General features: G+C 44.3%; 2 protein-coding genes across 2 annotated transcripts in view; one reads left to right on the plus strand and one right to left on the minus strand.

Moving 5' to 3' along the window:
- The window catches only part of LOC138974160 (uncharacterized), a 318,701-nt gene that overhangs the window by 42,228 nt on the left and 257,590 nt on the right, over positions 1 to 18,883 (plus strand). The window lies entirely within an intron of this gene.
- Positions 6,678 to 18,862, minus strand: LOC138974139 (uncharacterized). The gene is made up of 3 exons (XM_070346828.1): positions 18,723 to 18,862; positions 15,103 to 15,361; positions 6,678 to 9,068 (listed from the first exon to the last, which is right to left on the minus strand). Exons 1-3 carry the CDS (start codon positions 18,858 to 18,860, stop codon positions 8,707 to 8,709), a joined length of 759 nt encoding a protein of 252 aa, XP_070202929.1. The 5' UTR covers positions 18,861 to 18,862; the 3' UTR covers positions 6,678 to 8,706.

An 18,883-nucleotide genomic window follows, 5' to 3' on the forward strand; every position in this document is an offset into this window, starting at 1 on the left:
CAATTCCAAAGATCGCTTTTGTGATGAAAATAATTTGTTTTAGAGTTTGCTGTCCAGAAACCCGTAAAAAAAAAAGGGAAAATCTGTGTGAAAGAAAACAAAACAGGAGCAGAGTGATACGATAGGAATACTGAGACATATTTCTTGGGACTTGACCCTTGCAGGTAGGTGGACTAAAAGTAGTGTGTGAACAGAACAGAACCAATTCTGTCTGTTTACAACCGCATGAAAGCAGGAAAGAGATCGTCGTCAGATTGAATTACAATAACATTAACATGCTTCCATTTGAAACTTCTCGGTCTTCATCGTGGATTGACGCCCTCCCAAAGTCTAATTGAAGCCCTCCGTCGCTTCGCTCCGTTGGGCTTCAATTAGCTTTTGTCGGGCGTCAATCCCCGATGAAGACCTCGAAGTTTCAAATGGAAGCATGTTAATGTGTAATTATATTTAATCAGGTTTACCCATCAGTTGTCCAGTCACACAATTTCGGCTCTCTGGTGTAGATCTAAATTATGAATCAGAAATTATTTTACACATAATTATTAGGCCAAAAAAAATGTGTCTGTTTCTGGTAACATGGCTAAAAAAAATAGGGTAGGTAGGTAGGGATTTTTTATTTTTATTTTTTTTTACCCCCAAATGTAGACCAATAAAACTAACTTTAAAAATCGCGCAAAGAGACTGGATTCACTATACATAGAGACAAGACACTCAACACATTTACAAATCTGTGACAAAGACTGAAAGAGTATGACATGTTTTTCTTTGTTTACCTGGTCTGATATTTCCATGATGAAACAGAAAAGAAGACTTGAGACATCTTACATCTTGAGCTTGGACAAATGGGAATTTTAGTAGAAGGCTGGGGCCTCAGTAGCACAGTTGGGAGTGCATTGAACTTGTGATCCTTGGAGTTTGGAAAAAAAAAGTTTAGGGTCGGCGCCGAAATTTAGGGTCGGTCGGGTGACCAGAAACAGACAATTTTTTTTTTTGGCCTTAGGGGTATTGGCATTTTTGCAGGTGGAGTACTCTATATTGATGACTGAAAGTGCTGGAACAGCAAATTGCAGAGGAACTGTACAAGAAGCCTCATATCCAGTGGAGCTGCAGACGTGACAAAGAGACATCCCTTTACACAGAGGATGCTTGGTGAACTTCATGCAGGCCGAAACCCGAGGCAGCATGCATGAGCAGTATAGTATTAATCTCTTGAGCAGTAACAACAGAAGGTCAAACTCTTCATCTCTGAGTAAGTTCAGACACCTATTCTTCAATGGTTTGATTAGGACATGTTATCTGTGTGTGTGTGTTTTCTAGTAATGCATTTTTATTTTAAATTTTGAGTTATACTTTTAATTTGTATCCATGATTTTCCCCGAGTACGCTAGTACAAGGGCTTAGCAGACTTTAATTGTGTGTCTGTCTGTCTGTCTGTTTGTCTGTCTGTCTTTCTCCACTTAACAGCTTATTGCTGGGAAACTACTGGGCGCAGTTCGTTCAAAAGTTGATACACTAACTTGATAATAGGTCCGATTGATCGTATTAAAACTTCATAATGTTACCTGGGACCTAAATGCGAAATAAACCACAAAACCGACTTGGCCGTAGGAGGAGTTCACACCGGCGGGGCAACACGCAGCCATTGACCTGATAGAACAGCCGAACGCGTCACACAAAAATACGTCATGACAAAGTTACACGCAAAGCGAAAGAGACTTTGACGTCATTTACTTTTGTTCGGAATTTTCCGTCTGTTCCGAGCTTGTCAGTGAAGACCTGACGTGAGTAAGCTTACCCAAAACGTCTTTGTTCTCTATTCTCATTGCAGCTGTGAAATAATCAGTCTTGTGTCTCGGTCGTGTAGGTACAGAGTTTGCTTCTGCAATCATTGTGTTCGTGTTGATGACGGCTTCATAAGACAAAATAATAAGCGAATCTATCGCGAGGAAGACGTTTATGTACAAATCACCGAACCCAACCCATTTTTTGTGTGCATTTTTCTGAAGAATAAACTGCATGTGGTTAATTTCATCCGTTTAATGCTTGTCGAAACATATCTGATCACAGATGAGGTCGCAGTTTGTAGGTTGAATCTATGAATCGGCCAGAGATAGATCTGCATTTATGGTCAGTGTGTATCACCAAGTTAATGATACCGTAATGTCTGTGTGTATCACCAAGTTAATGGTACCGTCCTGTCTGTGTGTATCACCAAGTTAATGATACCGTCCTGTCTGTGTGTATCACCAAGTTAATGATACCGTCCTTTCTGTGTGTATCACCAGGTCAATGATACCGTCCTGTCTGTGTGTATCACTAAGTTAATGATACCGTCCTGTCTGTGTGTATCACCAAGTCAGTGATACCGTCCTGTCTGTGTGTATCACCAAGTTAATGATACCGTTTTGTTTGTGTGTACCACCAAGTTAATGATACCGTCCTGTCTGTGTGTATCACCAAGTCAATGATACCGTCCTGTCTGTGTGTATCACCAAGTCAATGGTACCGTCCTGTCTGTGTGTATGACCAAGTTAATGATACCGTCCTGTCTGTGTGTATCACCAAGTTAATGGTACCGTCCTGTCTGAGTGTATCACCAAGTTAATGGTACCGTCCTGTCTGTGTGTATCACCAAGTCAATGATACCGTCCTGTCTGTGTGTATGACCAAGTTAATGATACCGTCCTGTCTGAGTGTATCACCAAGTTAATGGTACCGTCCTGTCTGTGTGTATCACCAAGTCAATGATACCGTCCTGTCTGTGTGTATCACCAAGTTAAAGGTACCGTCCTGTCTGTGTGTATCACCAAGTTAATAATACCGTCCTTTCTGTGTGTATCACCAAGTCAATGAGACCGTCATGTCTGTGTGTATCACCAAGTTAATGGTACCGTCCTGTCTGTGTGTATCACCAAGTTAATGATACCGTCCTGTCTGTGTGTATCACCAAGTCAATGGTACCGTCCCGTCTGTGTGTATCACCAAGTCAATGATACCGTCCTTTCTGTGTGTATCACCAAGTCAATGGTATCGTCCTGTCTGTGGGTATCACCAAGTTAATGATACCGTCCTGTCTGTGGGTATCACCAAGTCAATGAGACCGTCCTTTCTGTGTGTATCACCAAGTCAATGATACCGTCCTGTCTGTGTGTATCACCAAGTCAATGATACCGTCCTGTCTGTGTGTATCACCAAGTTAATGATACCGTTTTGTCTGTGTGTATCACCAAGTTAATGATACCGTCCTGTCTGTGTGTATCACCAAGTTAATGGTACCGTCCTGTCTGTGTGTATCACCAAGTTAATGATACCGTCCTGTCTGTGTGTATCACCAAGTTAATGATACCGTCCTGTCTGTGTGTATCACCAAGTTAATGATACCGTCCTGTCTGTGTGTATCACCAAGTTAATGATACCGTCCTGTCTGTGTGTATCACCAAGTTAATGATACCGTCCTGTCTGTGTGTATCACCAAGTTAATGGTACCGTCCTGTCTGTGTGTATCACCAAGTCAATGATACCGTCCTGTCTGTGTGTATCACCAAGTTAATGGTACCGTCCTGTCTGTGTGTATCACCAAGTTAATGATACCGTCCTGTCTGTGTGTATCACCAAGTCAATGGTACCGTCCTGTCTGTGTGTATCACCAAGTTAATGGTACCGTCCTGTCTGTGTGTATCACCAAGTTAATGAGACCGTCCTGTCTGTGTGTATCACCAAGTTAAAGGTACCGTCCTGTCTGTGTGTATCACCAAGTTAATGATACCGTCCTTTCTGTGTGTATCACCAAGTCAATAATACCGTCCTGTCTGTGTGTATCACCAAGTGAATGACACCGTCCTGTCTGTGTGTATCACCAAGTCAATGGTACCGTCCTGTCTGTGTGTATCACCAAGTTAATGATACCGTCCTGTCTGTGTGTATCACCAAGTTAATGATACCGTCCTGTCTGTGTGTATGACCAAGTTAATGAGACCGTCCTGTCTGTGTGTATGACCAAGTCAATGGTACCGTCCTGTCTGTGTGTATCACCAAGTCAATGGTACCGTCCTGTCTGTGTGTATCACCAAGTTAATGATACCGTCCTGTCTGTGTGTATCACCAAGTCAATGAGACCGTCCTTTCTGTGTGTATCACCAAGTTAATGATACCGTCCTGTCTGTGTGTATCACCAAGTTAATGGTACCGTCCTGTCTGTGTGTATCACCAAGTCAATGAGACCGTCCTTTCTGTGTGTATCACCAAGTTAATGATACCGTCCTGTCTGTGTGTATCACCAAGTGAATGATACCGTCCTGTCTGTGTGTATCACCAAGTCAATGGTACCGTCCTGTCTGTGTGTATCACCAAGTTAATGAGACCGTCCTGTCTGTGTGTATCACCAAGTCAATGGTACCGTCCTGTCTGTGTGTATCACCAAGTTAATGAGACCGTCCTGTCTGTGTGTATCACCAAGTTAATGAGACCGTCCTGTCTGTGTGTATCACCAAGTTAATGAGACCGTCCTGTCTGTGTGTATCACCAAGTCAATGGTACCGTCCTGTCTGTGTGTATCACTAAGTAAATGATACCGTTATGTCTGTGTGTATCACCAAGTCAATGATACCGTCCTGTCTGTGTGTATCACCAAGTGAATGATACCGTCCTGTCTGTGTGTATCATCAAGTTAATGAGACCGTCCTGTCTGTGTGTATCACCAAGTGAATAATACCGTCCTGTCTGTGTGTATCACCAAATGAATGAGACCATCCTGTATGTGGGTATCACCAAGTTAATGGTACCGTCCTGTCTGTGTGACTGTGTATCACCAAGGTAATGGTACCGTCCTGTCTGTGTGTATCACCAAGTTAATGATACCGTCCTGTCTGTGTGTCACACCAAGTGAATGAGACCATCCTTTCAGTGTGTATCACCAGGTCAATGAGACCATCCTTTCAGTGTGTATCACCAGGTCAATGAGACCATCCTTTCTCCTTGGTATGGGGAGTATGGTATCTTCACAACCAGGAAACAAACCTCGACGAAGCCCGGCTATATGATTGCATGGCAGATTTGAAGCTTAAACATTAATAAACACACACACACATATGGAGTCAGGATCAGGGGCCAGTTTCATAAGATAGCAGTGAACCGACTGACAGTGGTTGATCGCCGGGTCACCGAAAAGCGCGTTTCATGAGATAATCACCGTCACCCGCGAACAATCGCAGTCGACCGACTGTACAGTGATCCGATTGGCCAAGTTGAGGGCTATATTTAGCAACATTACCACTTCCGTTTGCTCATTCGCACGTGGAAATGGCCGATTTCGAAGAAAAAACTAGTCTCGGCCCACTCAAAATAACAATGACCGAGACTTTCAGTAATTCCTTTGCGTGACGTCTAAACCCTCTTCAAGACATAATGACTTTTATCCTACATACGTGAGAGAGACACCCGTGAGATAATAATCGTTCAAATCACACGTGTGTATATCATGTAAATGAGGTCATGTCAAGCAAGTCTGGCAGGGACCTGTTTTTCCACAGCTTATGATGCCAAAGTCACCGAGACAAACGTCATTATAGAAACAAAAATTGCGCTCGCTAATTACCCTCGATGAATATTTAGAACTAACACGTCACGCCACACTTTCAGAGTGACGTTTCTTTGCTTTGACGTAATAGATTGCACGAGGCTTTAGAAGAGATCGAGGTTCCAAAACAAGCGTCTTCAATTTAGCTGCCTCGTCTGCAAGACATTTTCAGTAAAATACACGTAAGTACAGTATGTAGGATAAACAGAATACTACATGGCCTGCTGTGTCGTACCAGATTTACACTCGTTGCTTTTTCAAATAGTGAACAGCTCGCTTTCGCTCGCAGTTCAATATTTAAAAAAACAACTCGTGTAAATCTGGTACGACACAGCAAGCCATGTAGTATTCTCTATGTCTCCTGGATTATTGCGTCATGATAGATACATTTCGAAAAACAATCACAAGGTTTGGCTAACAATCCAAAAAAGTGTGAGCATTCTACCATTGACTGTGCGGATAATTACATTTATTTTCGGTTTACCGCAGTAAGCCGAACACAGTGTTGGGGGGAGAGCATCACCGTGTTTGGCCGACTTCCGGTGAGACGACCCGCAGTCGGCCGACTGAAATTGTGTTCGTAAAACCCGATAACGTCGGATTACTGTGGTTCTCTCGGACAACTGCGGTTGGCCGACTGTGTTTCTGGCTTATGAAACTGGCCCCTGGAGTCCACATTTAGACTGCCTTTGTGCACACACACACACACACACACACACACACGCACACAATACACACGCGCGCACGCACCCGCGCGAGCACCCAAGCACGTGCGCACGCACGAAAACAGTCCCGCACGAACTCACGCAAGCACGGACAGTGAAAACATCGAAAGTAGTTTCTGTGTGGGTTTTTTCGACTGAAAGACGACGACATTGTGTTATGACAATCACGGCATTGAAATACCGAGTCTGTTCAATGAATACATCTGATATAAACAGTTTGCACTAATATAATAGCCACAAAAACAATAGAAAGGCCTAAACAATAACGCCGCTTATAATTGCAGCTTTTATATAGTATAAAAGTTTACTATAAGTAAAAAAAAAATTTTTAAAAGTGTTTTTCTGTTCAAGCCTGTTAAGTTGAATTAACGCAGTCCCAACACTGATTGCGACATGTATGGTGCCACACCTAACAAGAAGACCACCCGCTCGTATGCCTCACCTTCGTCACACAAAGTATCAACCTGACGCAAATTGACTGCTGATCTACTGCCAAACTTTCAAGCAAATGATAATGTCCTACCAAGGGCGTCACTGTGACCTAACATTATACCAGGGGCGTCGCTGCGACCTAACATTATACCAGGGGCGTCACTGTGACCTCACATTACACCAGGGGCGTCACTGTGACCTAACATTATACCAGGGGCGTCACTGTGACCTAACATTATACCAGGGGCGTCACTGTGACCTACCATTACACCAGGGGCGTCACTGTGACCTAACATTATACCAGGGGCGTCACTGTGACCTAACATTATACCAGGGGCGTCACTGTGACCTACCATTACACCAGGGGCGTCACTGTGACCTAACATTATACCAGGGGCGTCACTGTGACCTAACATTATACCAGGGGCGTCACTGTGACCTAACATTATACCAGGGGCGTCACTGTGACCTAACATTATACCAGGGGCGTCATTGTGACCTAACATTATACCAGGGGCGTCACTGTGACCTAACATTATACCAGGGGCGTCACTGTGACCTAACATTACACCAGGGGCGTCACTGTGACATAACATTACACCAGGGGCGTCACTGTGACCTAACATTATACCAGGGGCGTCACTGTGACCTAACATTACACCAGGGGCGTTACTGTGACATAATATTATACCAGGGGTGTCACTGTGACCTAACATTACCCCAGGGGCGTCACTGTGACCTAACATTATACCAGGGGCGTCACTGTGACCCAACATTATACCAGGGGCGTCACGTTGACCTAACATTACACCAGGGGCGTCACTGTGACCTAGCATTATACCAGGGGTGTCACTGTGAAATAACATTACACCAGGGGCGTCACTGTGACCTAACATTATACCAGGGGCGTCACCGTTACCTAACATTATACCAGGGGCGTCACTGTGACCTAACATTACACCACGGGCGTCACTGTGACCTAACATTATACCAGGGGCGTCACTGTGACCTAAAATTACACCAGGGGCGTCACTGTGACCTAACATTACACCAGGGGCGTCACCGTGACCTAACATTATACCAGGGGCGTCACTGTGACCTAAAATTACACCAGGGGCGTCATTGTGACCTAACAGTACACCAGGGCCGTCACTGTGACCTAACATTATACCAGGGGCGTCACTGTGACCTAACATTACACCAGGGGCGTCACTGTGACCTAACATTACACCAGGGGCGTCACTGTGACCTAACATTACACCAGGGGCGTCACTGTGACTTAACATTACACCAGGGGCGTCACTGTGACCTAACATTACACCAGGGGCGTCACTGTGACCTAACATTATACCAGGGGCGTCACTGTGACCTAACATTACACCAGGGGCGTCACTGTGACCTAACATTATACCAGGGGCGTCACTGTGACCTAACATTACACCAGGGGCGTCACTGTGACCTAACATTATACCAGGGGCGTCACTGTGACCTAACATTATACCAGGGGCGTCACTGTGACCTAACATTACACCAAGGGCGTCACTGTGACCTAACATTATACCAGGGGCGTCACTGTGACCTAACATTATACCAGAAATGCAAATGTTAATACGACGCACCCCCGGTATGTGCAATAAAAATAACAAACAAATGATCTCCCGCTCTAGCTCAAATATCAGTTCACTATAACGGGACGTTATCAATCAATCCTGCAGGTGTGTGGTGTATGTCAGCTCGATCCTATAGTGACCTTGATATCTTGTGAGGGTAAGCCAGCTGTACATCTTGTCTTGGAATCATCGCATTGTGAAAATCTGTAAATTTAAAGTTTGTAAGTTCTAGATTAAACAACATCAGAGAAAACTTCAAGGTGATTGTTTCGTTTACAGATGGACAGTCTGCAGTAATATGAATCTTTTGATTGCGCATGTGACTTGATATTAAATGTCAACATAAACCGGAATGGGTTCAGCATTATTCTACATCGGACGAGGCAACACTGGCCGTGTTGGCGTCAGACGCTGCACTGGCCTCGCTGGCATTATCGTCTATAGCGTCGTATGGGTCTTGGCCAGACTGACCGACGAGTGCGGTGTCACCGGTGTTCATGGCGGTCTCGGGGCTGCTCTGTTGACCGCTCGCTTTCCTCTTGCAGTGGAGCGCGACGCCGAGACCGACACCGAGACAGGCAACAGCTCCCGCCACACCAAGACTGATTGCCAGCCAGTTCGTAGCGCTGGCTTGTGATGCATTTTCTTTGCTGTCCTTGACCCTTGTATCGGTCTTTTCTTTGTTGTCCTTGACCCCTGTCTCGCTCTTGCCGTTCTCCTCGTCGCCTTGGACAGAAAATGACATATTTTTATTTGTATTTGTATAACTGCTCAGATTGTTTCAATTCAATCTTCAGATCTAAACTTCGGTAGTCTACCTTAACACTGACTTAAGAACTAACGCTGGGAAAGAGATTTGAGCAGTTGTGGAAGTGTACCTTAACACTGATAGTGGGGCTCGTATGCTGCAGACGCACTAATCAATCATTCACATCTTGGAACAAACATCATACTTTGTGATATTGTTCCTTATAATTATTTAAGGGATTTCAGATACAGAGCCACTTCAGAAATCAGTTTTTTTGTTTTTGATAGTGAATAAAAGGCTGCATTTACAGCAGACGAAGTTCGTACCAAAAGCGCTCAGCAGTAAATATTCCCAACTCAGCAAATGTAAAATTCAATGGTTCACCATGCACCAGGAGTTGTCTGCTGATAACACATGCATGAAATAAATACTCTTATGGGTATTTTTGTGTTCTGGTATTTAATTTGATCGTTTTTAGAATTTTTTTATATCCGCAGCATGAACATTCAAGATGGCGGCCTCCGCAACATTGCGTGTTTTGATTTGAGCGAAAACAACGTTTCTGAAGGTAAGTTTTCAAGAATACGCATTCATTCACCAATGTCACATCATTTTAATGTTTAATTCTCCCCTGGGGTCTGCTATTCATCGGGTGAAGCGCTGGAATGCAGAGACCGTGTTAATCTTGCAATATTTAGCTCATTAGCTGGATTTTGATACTGATAGATCTAGATCTATCTGTTGATTACAAGTAAGGAAATCATGATCGCCACGCTGGTGATTTTAAACAGATTAAACGAACTTTGAATAAAAGGCGAGGAGAAAGAGATTGTTCATGGCATGATAATTAGTCCTGCCTACGTTAAGGACTTCCATAAGTCTCTAAACGGCTGAGGTTCGAGGGGTAGAGTCAAAAACTGAGTGAGGTTAGGCCAAATAGTAAGATGACCAGCTGGAAATAAAAATCAATATGAGGCTTATATCGCGCATATTCCGTGGGTACAGTTCCAGGCGCTCTGCAATGATGCCGTGTGAGATGGAATTTTATGCGGCCAGTAGATTGCAGCCATTTTGGCGCATATTTACCTTTCACGGCCTATTATTCCAAGTCACACAGGTATAGGTAGACAATTATTAACTCAATCAATCAATCAATCAATGAGGCTTATATCGCGCATATTCCGTGGGTACAGTTCTAGGCGCTCTGCAGTGATGCCGTGTGAGATGAAATTGTATACGGCCAGTAGATTGCAGCCATGTCGGCGCATATTTACCTTTCACGGCCTTATTCCAAGTCACACGGGTATGGTAGACAATTATATATTAACTGTGCCTAAGCAATTTTGCCAGGAAAGACCCTTTTGTCAATCGTGGGATCTTTAACGTGCACACCCAATGTAGTATACACGGGGGGTGGTTCGGACACCGAAGAGAGTCTGCACACAAAGTTGACTCTGTGAAATAAATTTCCGCCGAACCTGGGATCGAACTCGCGCTGACAGCGGCCAACTGAATACAAATCCAGCGCGCTACCAACTGAGCTATATCCCCGCCCGACAAAAACACCACTCCCGATGTCTTTACAGTGTTGTGATCAAACTTTCAAAAGCAGGAATGTGTGTCTACACACGAGGCGTAGTTCAACCGTTTGAGTACACTTTCGAATCTTCATGAAATAATAATTTTAAAACTGCCACAGGTTTGTTGACTTACATCCCACATATTTTTGACTTCGCATGTATTTATGACAGATGGTTGTTTCAAGTACTGCCAAAGTTGTTTTTTTAGTATGGCCACTTGCCGGAATGTGCTAGTTTTGTGTAAACACATGAGAACAAACAACGTTTTCTAAATACAGCGATTATGAATTTTAGTCGACTTTTGAGTTGATACATTACATTTTTATCAGTTTTATTTTGGCGGTACTCTTATTTGGGCGGCGGTCAAATAGCCCCTGTAAAGTTCACCTTTCATCTTAAAGGTGTTCCAGACAGCCAAGCTGAGTGCCCTTTAATAGCATAGAAAAATTGAATACAACGGCACAGGAATGAATGTTTTCGTTTGGGTATGAAAATTGGTGCGATATTTTTTTTGGCACAGTTCAGGTAATCCAACAATTCTTCAACCCTGCCACCCAAACCGTCCAATCATTCTCTGAACCAACAATACATGTATTATTTTGTTTAAAAATGTTTCTGTGTTAGTTTCTATTGCAAGAGAATGTCTTGTAGCATCAAAAATGCCTAAATACCCTTTTCATTGGCGGCCATTTTGAAAATTGTTAAAAAAAACTAATGATTTCTTATTTTTTTCACGGTGGCTCTGTATCAGGTTTTGTTAAGCAAAAGCAAATGTCCATTTACGCCAAATTTGCTGTTAATCACATGAAGTGAAATATGTCTAACATACTCAACCGTTTACGACTTCGACATTCAGGTTGACTCCAGAAAGCAGCTTGCCCAGATCACACCGAATCGGCACAATCTGATTTGCTGTGATGCCCAGAGATCTAGCAGCTTGCCCAGATCACACCGAATCGGCACAATCTGATTTGCTGTGATGCCCAGAGAGCGGCTTGCCCAGATCACACCGAATCGGCACAATCTGATTTGCTGTGATGCCCAGAGAGCTGAATACACAACTGCTGTTGCAGAGTAAAAGCGTACACTCCACAAAGCCACAGCTGCCAGTACCCCAATAGCTGAACCTTCCCTTGTGCGCCCTGCATGTCATAGTGGTTTCCTGGCAAAGATAGACCTCATCAAACACCTCAGGATTAATTGAACCAGGCATCCAAGCGTACCTTGAGACTGCAGTCGTCTTGAACCACGAAGGACGGACAACACACAGCATGTACTCGCCTTGACTACAATGTTATGATAAACATGTCAGCCTACCTGGGGCCTGTAAAGTACCGACATGGTGAACCTTTGTCATGTACTCGCCTTGACTACAATGTTATGATAAACATGTCAGCCTACCTGGGGCCTGTAAAGTACCGACATGGTGAACCTTTGTCATGTACTAGCCTTGACTACAGTGTTATGATACACATGTCAGCCTACCTGGGGCCTGTAAAGTACCGACATGGTGAACCTCTGTCATGTACTCGCCTTGACTACAATGTTATGATAAACATGTCAGCCTACCTGGGGCCTGTAAAGTACCGACATGGTGAACCTCTGTCATGTACTCGCCTTGACTACAATGTTATGATAAACATGTCAGCCTACCTGGGGCCTGTACAGTACCGACATGGTGAACCTTTGTCATGTACTCGTCTTGACTACAGGGTTATGATAAACATGTCAGCCTACCTGGGGCCTGTAAAGTGCCGACATGGTGAACCTTTGTCATGTACTCGCCTTGACTACAGGGTTATGATAAACATGTCAGCCTACCTGGGGCCTGTAAAGTGCCGACATGGTGAACCTTTGTCATGTACTCGCCTTGACTACAATGTTATGATACACATGTCAGCCTACCTGGGGCCTGTAAAGTGCCGACATGGTGAACCTTTGTCATGTACTCGCCTTGACTACAATGTTATGATAAACATGTCAGCCTACCTGGGGCCTGTAAAGTACCGACATGGTGAACCTTTGTCATGTACTCGCCTTGACTACAATGTTATGATACACATGTCAGCCTACCTGGGGCCTGTAAAGTGCCGACATGGTGAACCTTTGTCATGTACTCGTCTTGACTACAATGTTATGATACACATGTCAGCCTACCTGGGGCCTGTAAAGTGCCGACATGGTGAACCTTTGTCATGTACTCGCCTTGACTACAATGTTATGATAAACATGTCAGCCTACCTGGGGCCTGTAAAGTGCCGACATGGTGAACCTTTGTCATGTACTCGCCTTGACTACAATGCTATGATAAACATGTCAGCCTACCTGGGGCCTGTAAAGTACCGACATGGTGAACCTTTGTAATGTACTCGCCTTGACTACAATGCTATGATAAACATGTCAGCCTACCTGGGGCCTGTAAAGTACCGACATGGTGAACCTTTGTCATGTACTCGCCTTGACTACAATGTTATGATAAACATGTCAGCCTACCTGGGGCCTGTACAGTGCCGACATGGTGAACCTTTGTCATGTACTCGTCTTGACTACAATGTTATGATAAACATGTCAGCCTACCTGGGGCCTGTACAGTGCCGACATGGTGAACCTTTGTCATGTACTCGTCTTGACTACAATGTTATGATAAACATGTCAGCCTACCTGGGGCCTGTAAAGTGCCGACATGGTGAACCTTTGTCATGTACTCGCCTTGACTACAATGTTATGATAAACATGTCAGCCTACCTGGGGCCTGTAAAGTGCCGACATGGTGAACCTTTGTCATGTACTCGCCTTGACTACAATGTTATGATAAACATGTCAGCCTACCTGGGGCCTGTAAAGTGCCGACATGGTGAACCTTTGTCATGTACTCGTCTTGACTACAATGTTATGATCAACATGTCAGCCTACCTGGGGCCTGTAAAGTGCCGACATTGTGAACCTTTGTCATGTACTCGCCTTGACTACAGGGTTATGATAAACATGTCAGCCTACCTGGGGCCTGTAAAATGCCGACATGGTGAACCTTTGTCATGTACTCGCCTTGACTACAATGTTATGATAAACATGTCAGCCTACCTGGGGCCTGTAAAGTACCGACATGGTGAACCTTTGTCATGTACTCGCCTTGACTACAATGTTATGATACACATGTCAGCCTACCTGGGGCCTGTAAAGTACCGACATGGTGAACCTTTATCATGTACTCGTCTTGACTACAATGTTATGATAAACATGTCAGCCTACCTGGGGCCTGTACAGTGCCGACATGGTGAACCTTTGTCATGTACTCGTCTTGACTACAATGTTATGATACACATGTCAGCCTACCTGGGGCCTGTAAAGTGCCGACATGGTGAACCTTTGTCATGTACTCGTCTTGACTACAATGTTATGATACACATGTCAGCCTACCTGGGGCCTGTAAAGTGCCGACATGGTGAACCTTTATCATGTACTCGTCTTGACTACAGGGTTATGATACACATGTCAGCCTACCTGGGGCCTGTAAAGTACCGACATGGTGAACCTCTGTCATGTACTAGCCTTGACTACAGGGTTATGATACACATGTCAGCCTACCTGGGGCCTGTAAAGTGCCGACATGGTGAACCTTTGCCTTGTACTCGTCTTGACTACAGTGTTATGATACACATGTCAGCCTACCTGGGGCCTGTAAAGTGCCGACATGGTGAACCTTTGCCTTGTACTCGTCTTGACTACAGTGTTATGATAAACATGTCAGCCTACCTGAGGCCTGTAAAGTGCCGACATGGTGAACCTTTGTCATGTACTCGTCTTGACTACAGGGTTATGATAAACATGTCAGCCTACCTGGGGCCTGTAAAGTGCCGACATGGTGAACCTTTGCCTTGTACTCGTCTTGACTACAGGGTTATGATAAACATGTCAGCCTACCTGGGGCCTGTACAGTGCCGACATGGTGAACCTTTGTCATGTACTTGCCTTGACTACAGTGTTATGATTCACATGTCAGCCTACCTGGGGCCTGTAAAGTGCCGACATGGTGAACCTCTGTCATGTACTCGTCTTAACTACAGGGTTATGATAAAATGTCAGCTTACCTGGGGCTTGTAAAGTGCCGACATGGTGAACCTCTGTCATGTACTCGTCTTGACTACAGGGTTATGATAAACATGTCAGCCTACCTCGGGCTTGTAAAGTGCCGACATGGTGAACCTCTGTCATGTACTCGTCTTGACTACAGGGTTATAATAAACATGTCAGGCTGCCTGGGGCCAGTAAAGTGCCGACATGGTGAACCTTTGTCATGTCCGTACTCGCCTTGACTACAGGGTTATGATAAACATGTCAGCTTACCTGGGGCTTGTAAAGTGCCGACATGGTGAACCTTTGTCATGTACGTACTTGCCTGGACTACAGGGTTATGATAAACATGTCAGCCTACCTGGGGCCTGTAAAGTGCCGACAGGGTGAACCTTTGCCTTGTCCACTCCTTGGCCAGTCACACTGCCGTTCACATAACACCGGTACTGTCGTTCAGAGTCCTCAAGGGTCAGCCGTCGTAACAGTAAACTGGAATGATGTTTGTAGCACGGGTCTGTTGATGGCGGTTGACGTTGTGTGATGTCAGATGTGGGGTTTCCTTTGACGTAGGACTGCCAGTTCGCAGCGTTCACGTCCTTGAATTCCCAGACCCAGTTGTGCTGTGAACGAGAGACAACCTTTAGTGTGTCCCAGACCCAGTTGTGCTGTGAACGAGAGACACCCTTTAGTGTGTCCCAGACCCAGTTGTGCTGTGAACGAGAAACAACCTTTAGTGTGTCCCAGACCCAGTTGTGCTGTGAACGAGAGACAACCTTTAGTGTGTCCCAGACCCAGTTGTGCTGTGAAAGAGAGACAACCTTTAGTGTGTCCCTGACCCAGTTGTGCTGTGAACGAGAGACAACCTTTAGTGTGTCCCTGACCCAGTTGTGCTGTGAAAGAGAGACAACCTTTAGTGTGTCCCTGACCCAGTTGTGCTGTGAACGAGAGACAACCTTTAGTGTGTCCCTGACCCAGTTGTACTGTGAACTAGAGACAACCTTTAGTGTGTCCCTGACCCAGTTGTGCTGTGAACGAGAGACAACCTTTAGTGTGTCCCAGACCCAGTTGTGCTGTGAACGAGAGACAACCTTTAGTGTGTCCCTGACCCAGTTGTACTGTGAACTAGAGACAACCTTTAGTGTGTCCCTGACCCAGTTGTGCTGTGAACGAGAGACAACCTTTAGTGTGTCCCAAACCCAGTTGTGCTGTGAACGAGAGACAACCTTTAGTGTGTCCCTGACCCAGTTGTGCTGTGAACGAGAGACAACCTTTAGTATGTCCCTGACCCAGTTGTGCTGTGAACGAGAGACAACCTTTAGTGTGTCCCAGACCCAGTTGTGCTGTGAAAGAGAGACAACCTTTAGTGTGTCCCTGACCCAGTTGTGCTGTCAACGAGAGACATCCTTTAGTGTGTCCCAGACCCAGTTGTGCTGTGAACGAGAAACAACCTTTAGTGTGTCCCAGACCCAGTTGTGCTGTGAACGAGAGACAACCTTTAGTGTGTCCCTGACCCAGTTGTACTGTGAACTAGAGACAACCTTTAGTGTGTCCCTGACCCAGTTGTGCTGTGAACGAGAGACAACCTTTAGTGTGTCCCAGACCCAGTTGTGCTGTGAACGAGAGACAACCTTTAGTGTGTCCCTGACCCAGTTGTACTGTGAACTAGAGACAACCTGCCTATACATCTGTCTCTCTATACATCTGTCTCTCTATACATCTGTCTCTCTATACATCTGTCTACCTATACAACTGTCTACTTATACATCTGTCTCTCTATACATCTGTCTCTCTATACATCTGTCTCTCTATACATCTGTCTCTCTATACATCTGTCTCTCTATACATCTATCTCTCTATACATCTGTCTACTGATACATCTGTCTACCTATACATCTGTCTACTGATACATCTGTCTACCTATACATCTGTCTACCTATACATCTGTCTACTTATACACCTGTCTACAGATACATCTGTCTCTCTATACATCTGTCTACCTATACATCTGTCTACTTATACACCTGTGTACTGATACATCTGTATATCTATACATCTGTCTACCTATACATCTGTCTCTCTATACATCTGTCTCTCTATACATCTGTCTACTGATACATCTGTCTACCTATACATCTGTCTACTGATACATCTGTCTACCTATACATCTGTCTACCTATACATCTGTCTACTTATACACCTGTCTACAGATACATCTGTCTCTCTATACATCTGTCTACCTATACATCTGTCTACTTATACACCTGTCTACTGATACATCTGTATATCTATACATCTGTCTACCTATACATCTGTCTACCTATACATCTGTCTACCTATTCATCTGTCTACCTATACATTTGTCTACTTATACATCTGTCTACCCATACATCTGTCTGCCTATACATCTGTCTACCTATACATCTGTCTACCTATTTATCTGTCTCTCTATACATCTGTCTACCTATACATTTGTCTACCTATACATCTCTATGCATCTGTCTGCCTATTCATTTGTCTGTCTATATATATTATCTGTCTCTCTATATATGTCTGTCTGTACATTTGTCTGTCTATATATATATATATATATTACTAGAGGAATACTAGAATCGCGAGACAGAGACAGACAGCGTGGCGGTTCACCACAATCACCTTTGAAGGCGAAGTCCTGTCAAATGGGATTGAGAATTTTAGAGCTTATTTCTAAGCCCTCTATTATCTGTTATGGCTTCTCAAATGCCAGAACATACAGACAGACAAAAGCCGCCAGACCCCATCACAAACAGAACTCTACAATCCACAGGTGTTGCCCACACACACACACACACACACACATAGACACAGACACAGAAGCCGTGTATATCTATCTATATATATAAATATATAGAGATAGATGACAGTGTATTTTTCGCGTGGCTATAAATTGATTCGACCTTTTCACTTTTACAGTAAGTTACGGGTACATGCAAGGAAAGCCCACAACTTCTGAGGCGAACAACTCTGCAGAGTCTGCTGTGAAGGGCGACGGTAGTCTCCCTGTCACACTCGACCCCCTTTGAATGAACTTAGGTCACTCCCAGGTGGAATGGGAACAGCACGAAAATGATTCAGTGGCCTGAACATTTCATGTCGAGTCCCATCGCTGTCGACGACGCCAAATGTAACTGAGTGCCTAAACACCACAATCACCTTTGAAGGCGAAGTCCACTCAAACGGGATTGAGATTAACTGTTAAGGCTTCTCGAAGGAAGACTTGAACTTACTGACTCACCAATGCCGCTAGACCACATCACAAACAGAACTCTACAATCCACAGGTTTTTTCCCCCACACACACACACAAACACACACACACACACACACACACACACACACACACACACACACACACACACACAGAGAAGCCGTATATATATATGTATATCTATATTTATAAATATATGGATAGATGACAGTGTATTTTTCGCGTGGCTATAAATTGATTAGACCTTTTTTACTTTTACAGTAAGAACAACTTACGGGTGCAATCGTGACATTCTAAAAAGAGTAACGTAGTAACGGGAATATGGATTGAAGCCACACGAAGGAAAGGAGATAAACGCTGAAAACACTGGAGAAGATAAGGAAGAGTTACTGGGAATGGATCCAGAGAAAAACCAAAATCGGTTCAGCGCTGCGCGCTGAGAGCACGTGTTGAAATATCTCATCGATGAGGTTGTGTCCGGGGTCTCTCTGAATAAGCCCACCAAATTTGAAGCAGATCCATCGAGAACTTTGGCCGTGCATCGCGCACAGACAGACAGACACACAGACACACAGACACTAGTCGTATATATATATATATATATATATATATATATATATATATATATATATATATATAGATATGTCTCTCTAGATCTGTCTGTCTATACATTTGTCTGTCTATATAATTATCTGTCTCTTCATACATGTGTCTGAAGATCGCAGCTTTCGATCTTACCTGCGAGATATTGTCGTCTACTCCAACAAACTGGCCACAGGTCATTCTAAGTGTCTGTCCAACAGAGCAACATCCAGTTCCTGACGTGATCAACGGTTTTAGGGTCATGGTGATTGGCCCTGGGTTCACTGCACACATTCCACACATGACGGGGTTACAAC

The sequence above is a fragment of the Littorina saxatilis genome, linkage group LG8 (genome assembly GCF_037325665.1).
Source record: "Littorina saxatilis isolate snail1 linkage group LG8, US_GU_Lsax_2.0, whole genome shotgun sequence".
Lineage (NCBI taxonomy): Eukaryota > Metazoa > Mollusca > Gastropoda > Littorinimorpha > Littorinidae > Littorina > Littorina saxatilis.

Coding starts and splice junctions, on each gene's coding strand:
- LOC138974139 (XM_070346828.1), bottom strand. CDS start 18,860: ATGTGTGCAGTGAACCCAGGGCCAATCACCATGACCCTAAAACCGTTG. Junction 15,362..18,722: donor TAGACGACAATATCTCGCAG/GTAAGATCGAAA, acceptor TCTCGTTCACAG/CACAACTGGGTCTGGGAATT. Junction 9,069..15,102: donor CGGCACTTTACAGGCCCCAG/GTAGGCTGACAT, acceptor TTTCTGTCCAAG/GCGACGAGGAGAACGGCAAG.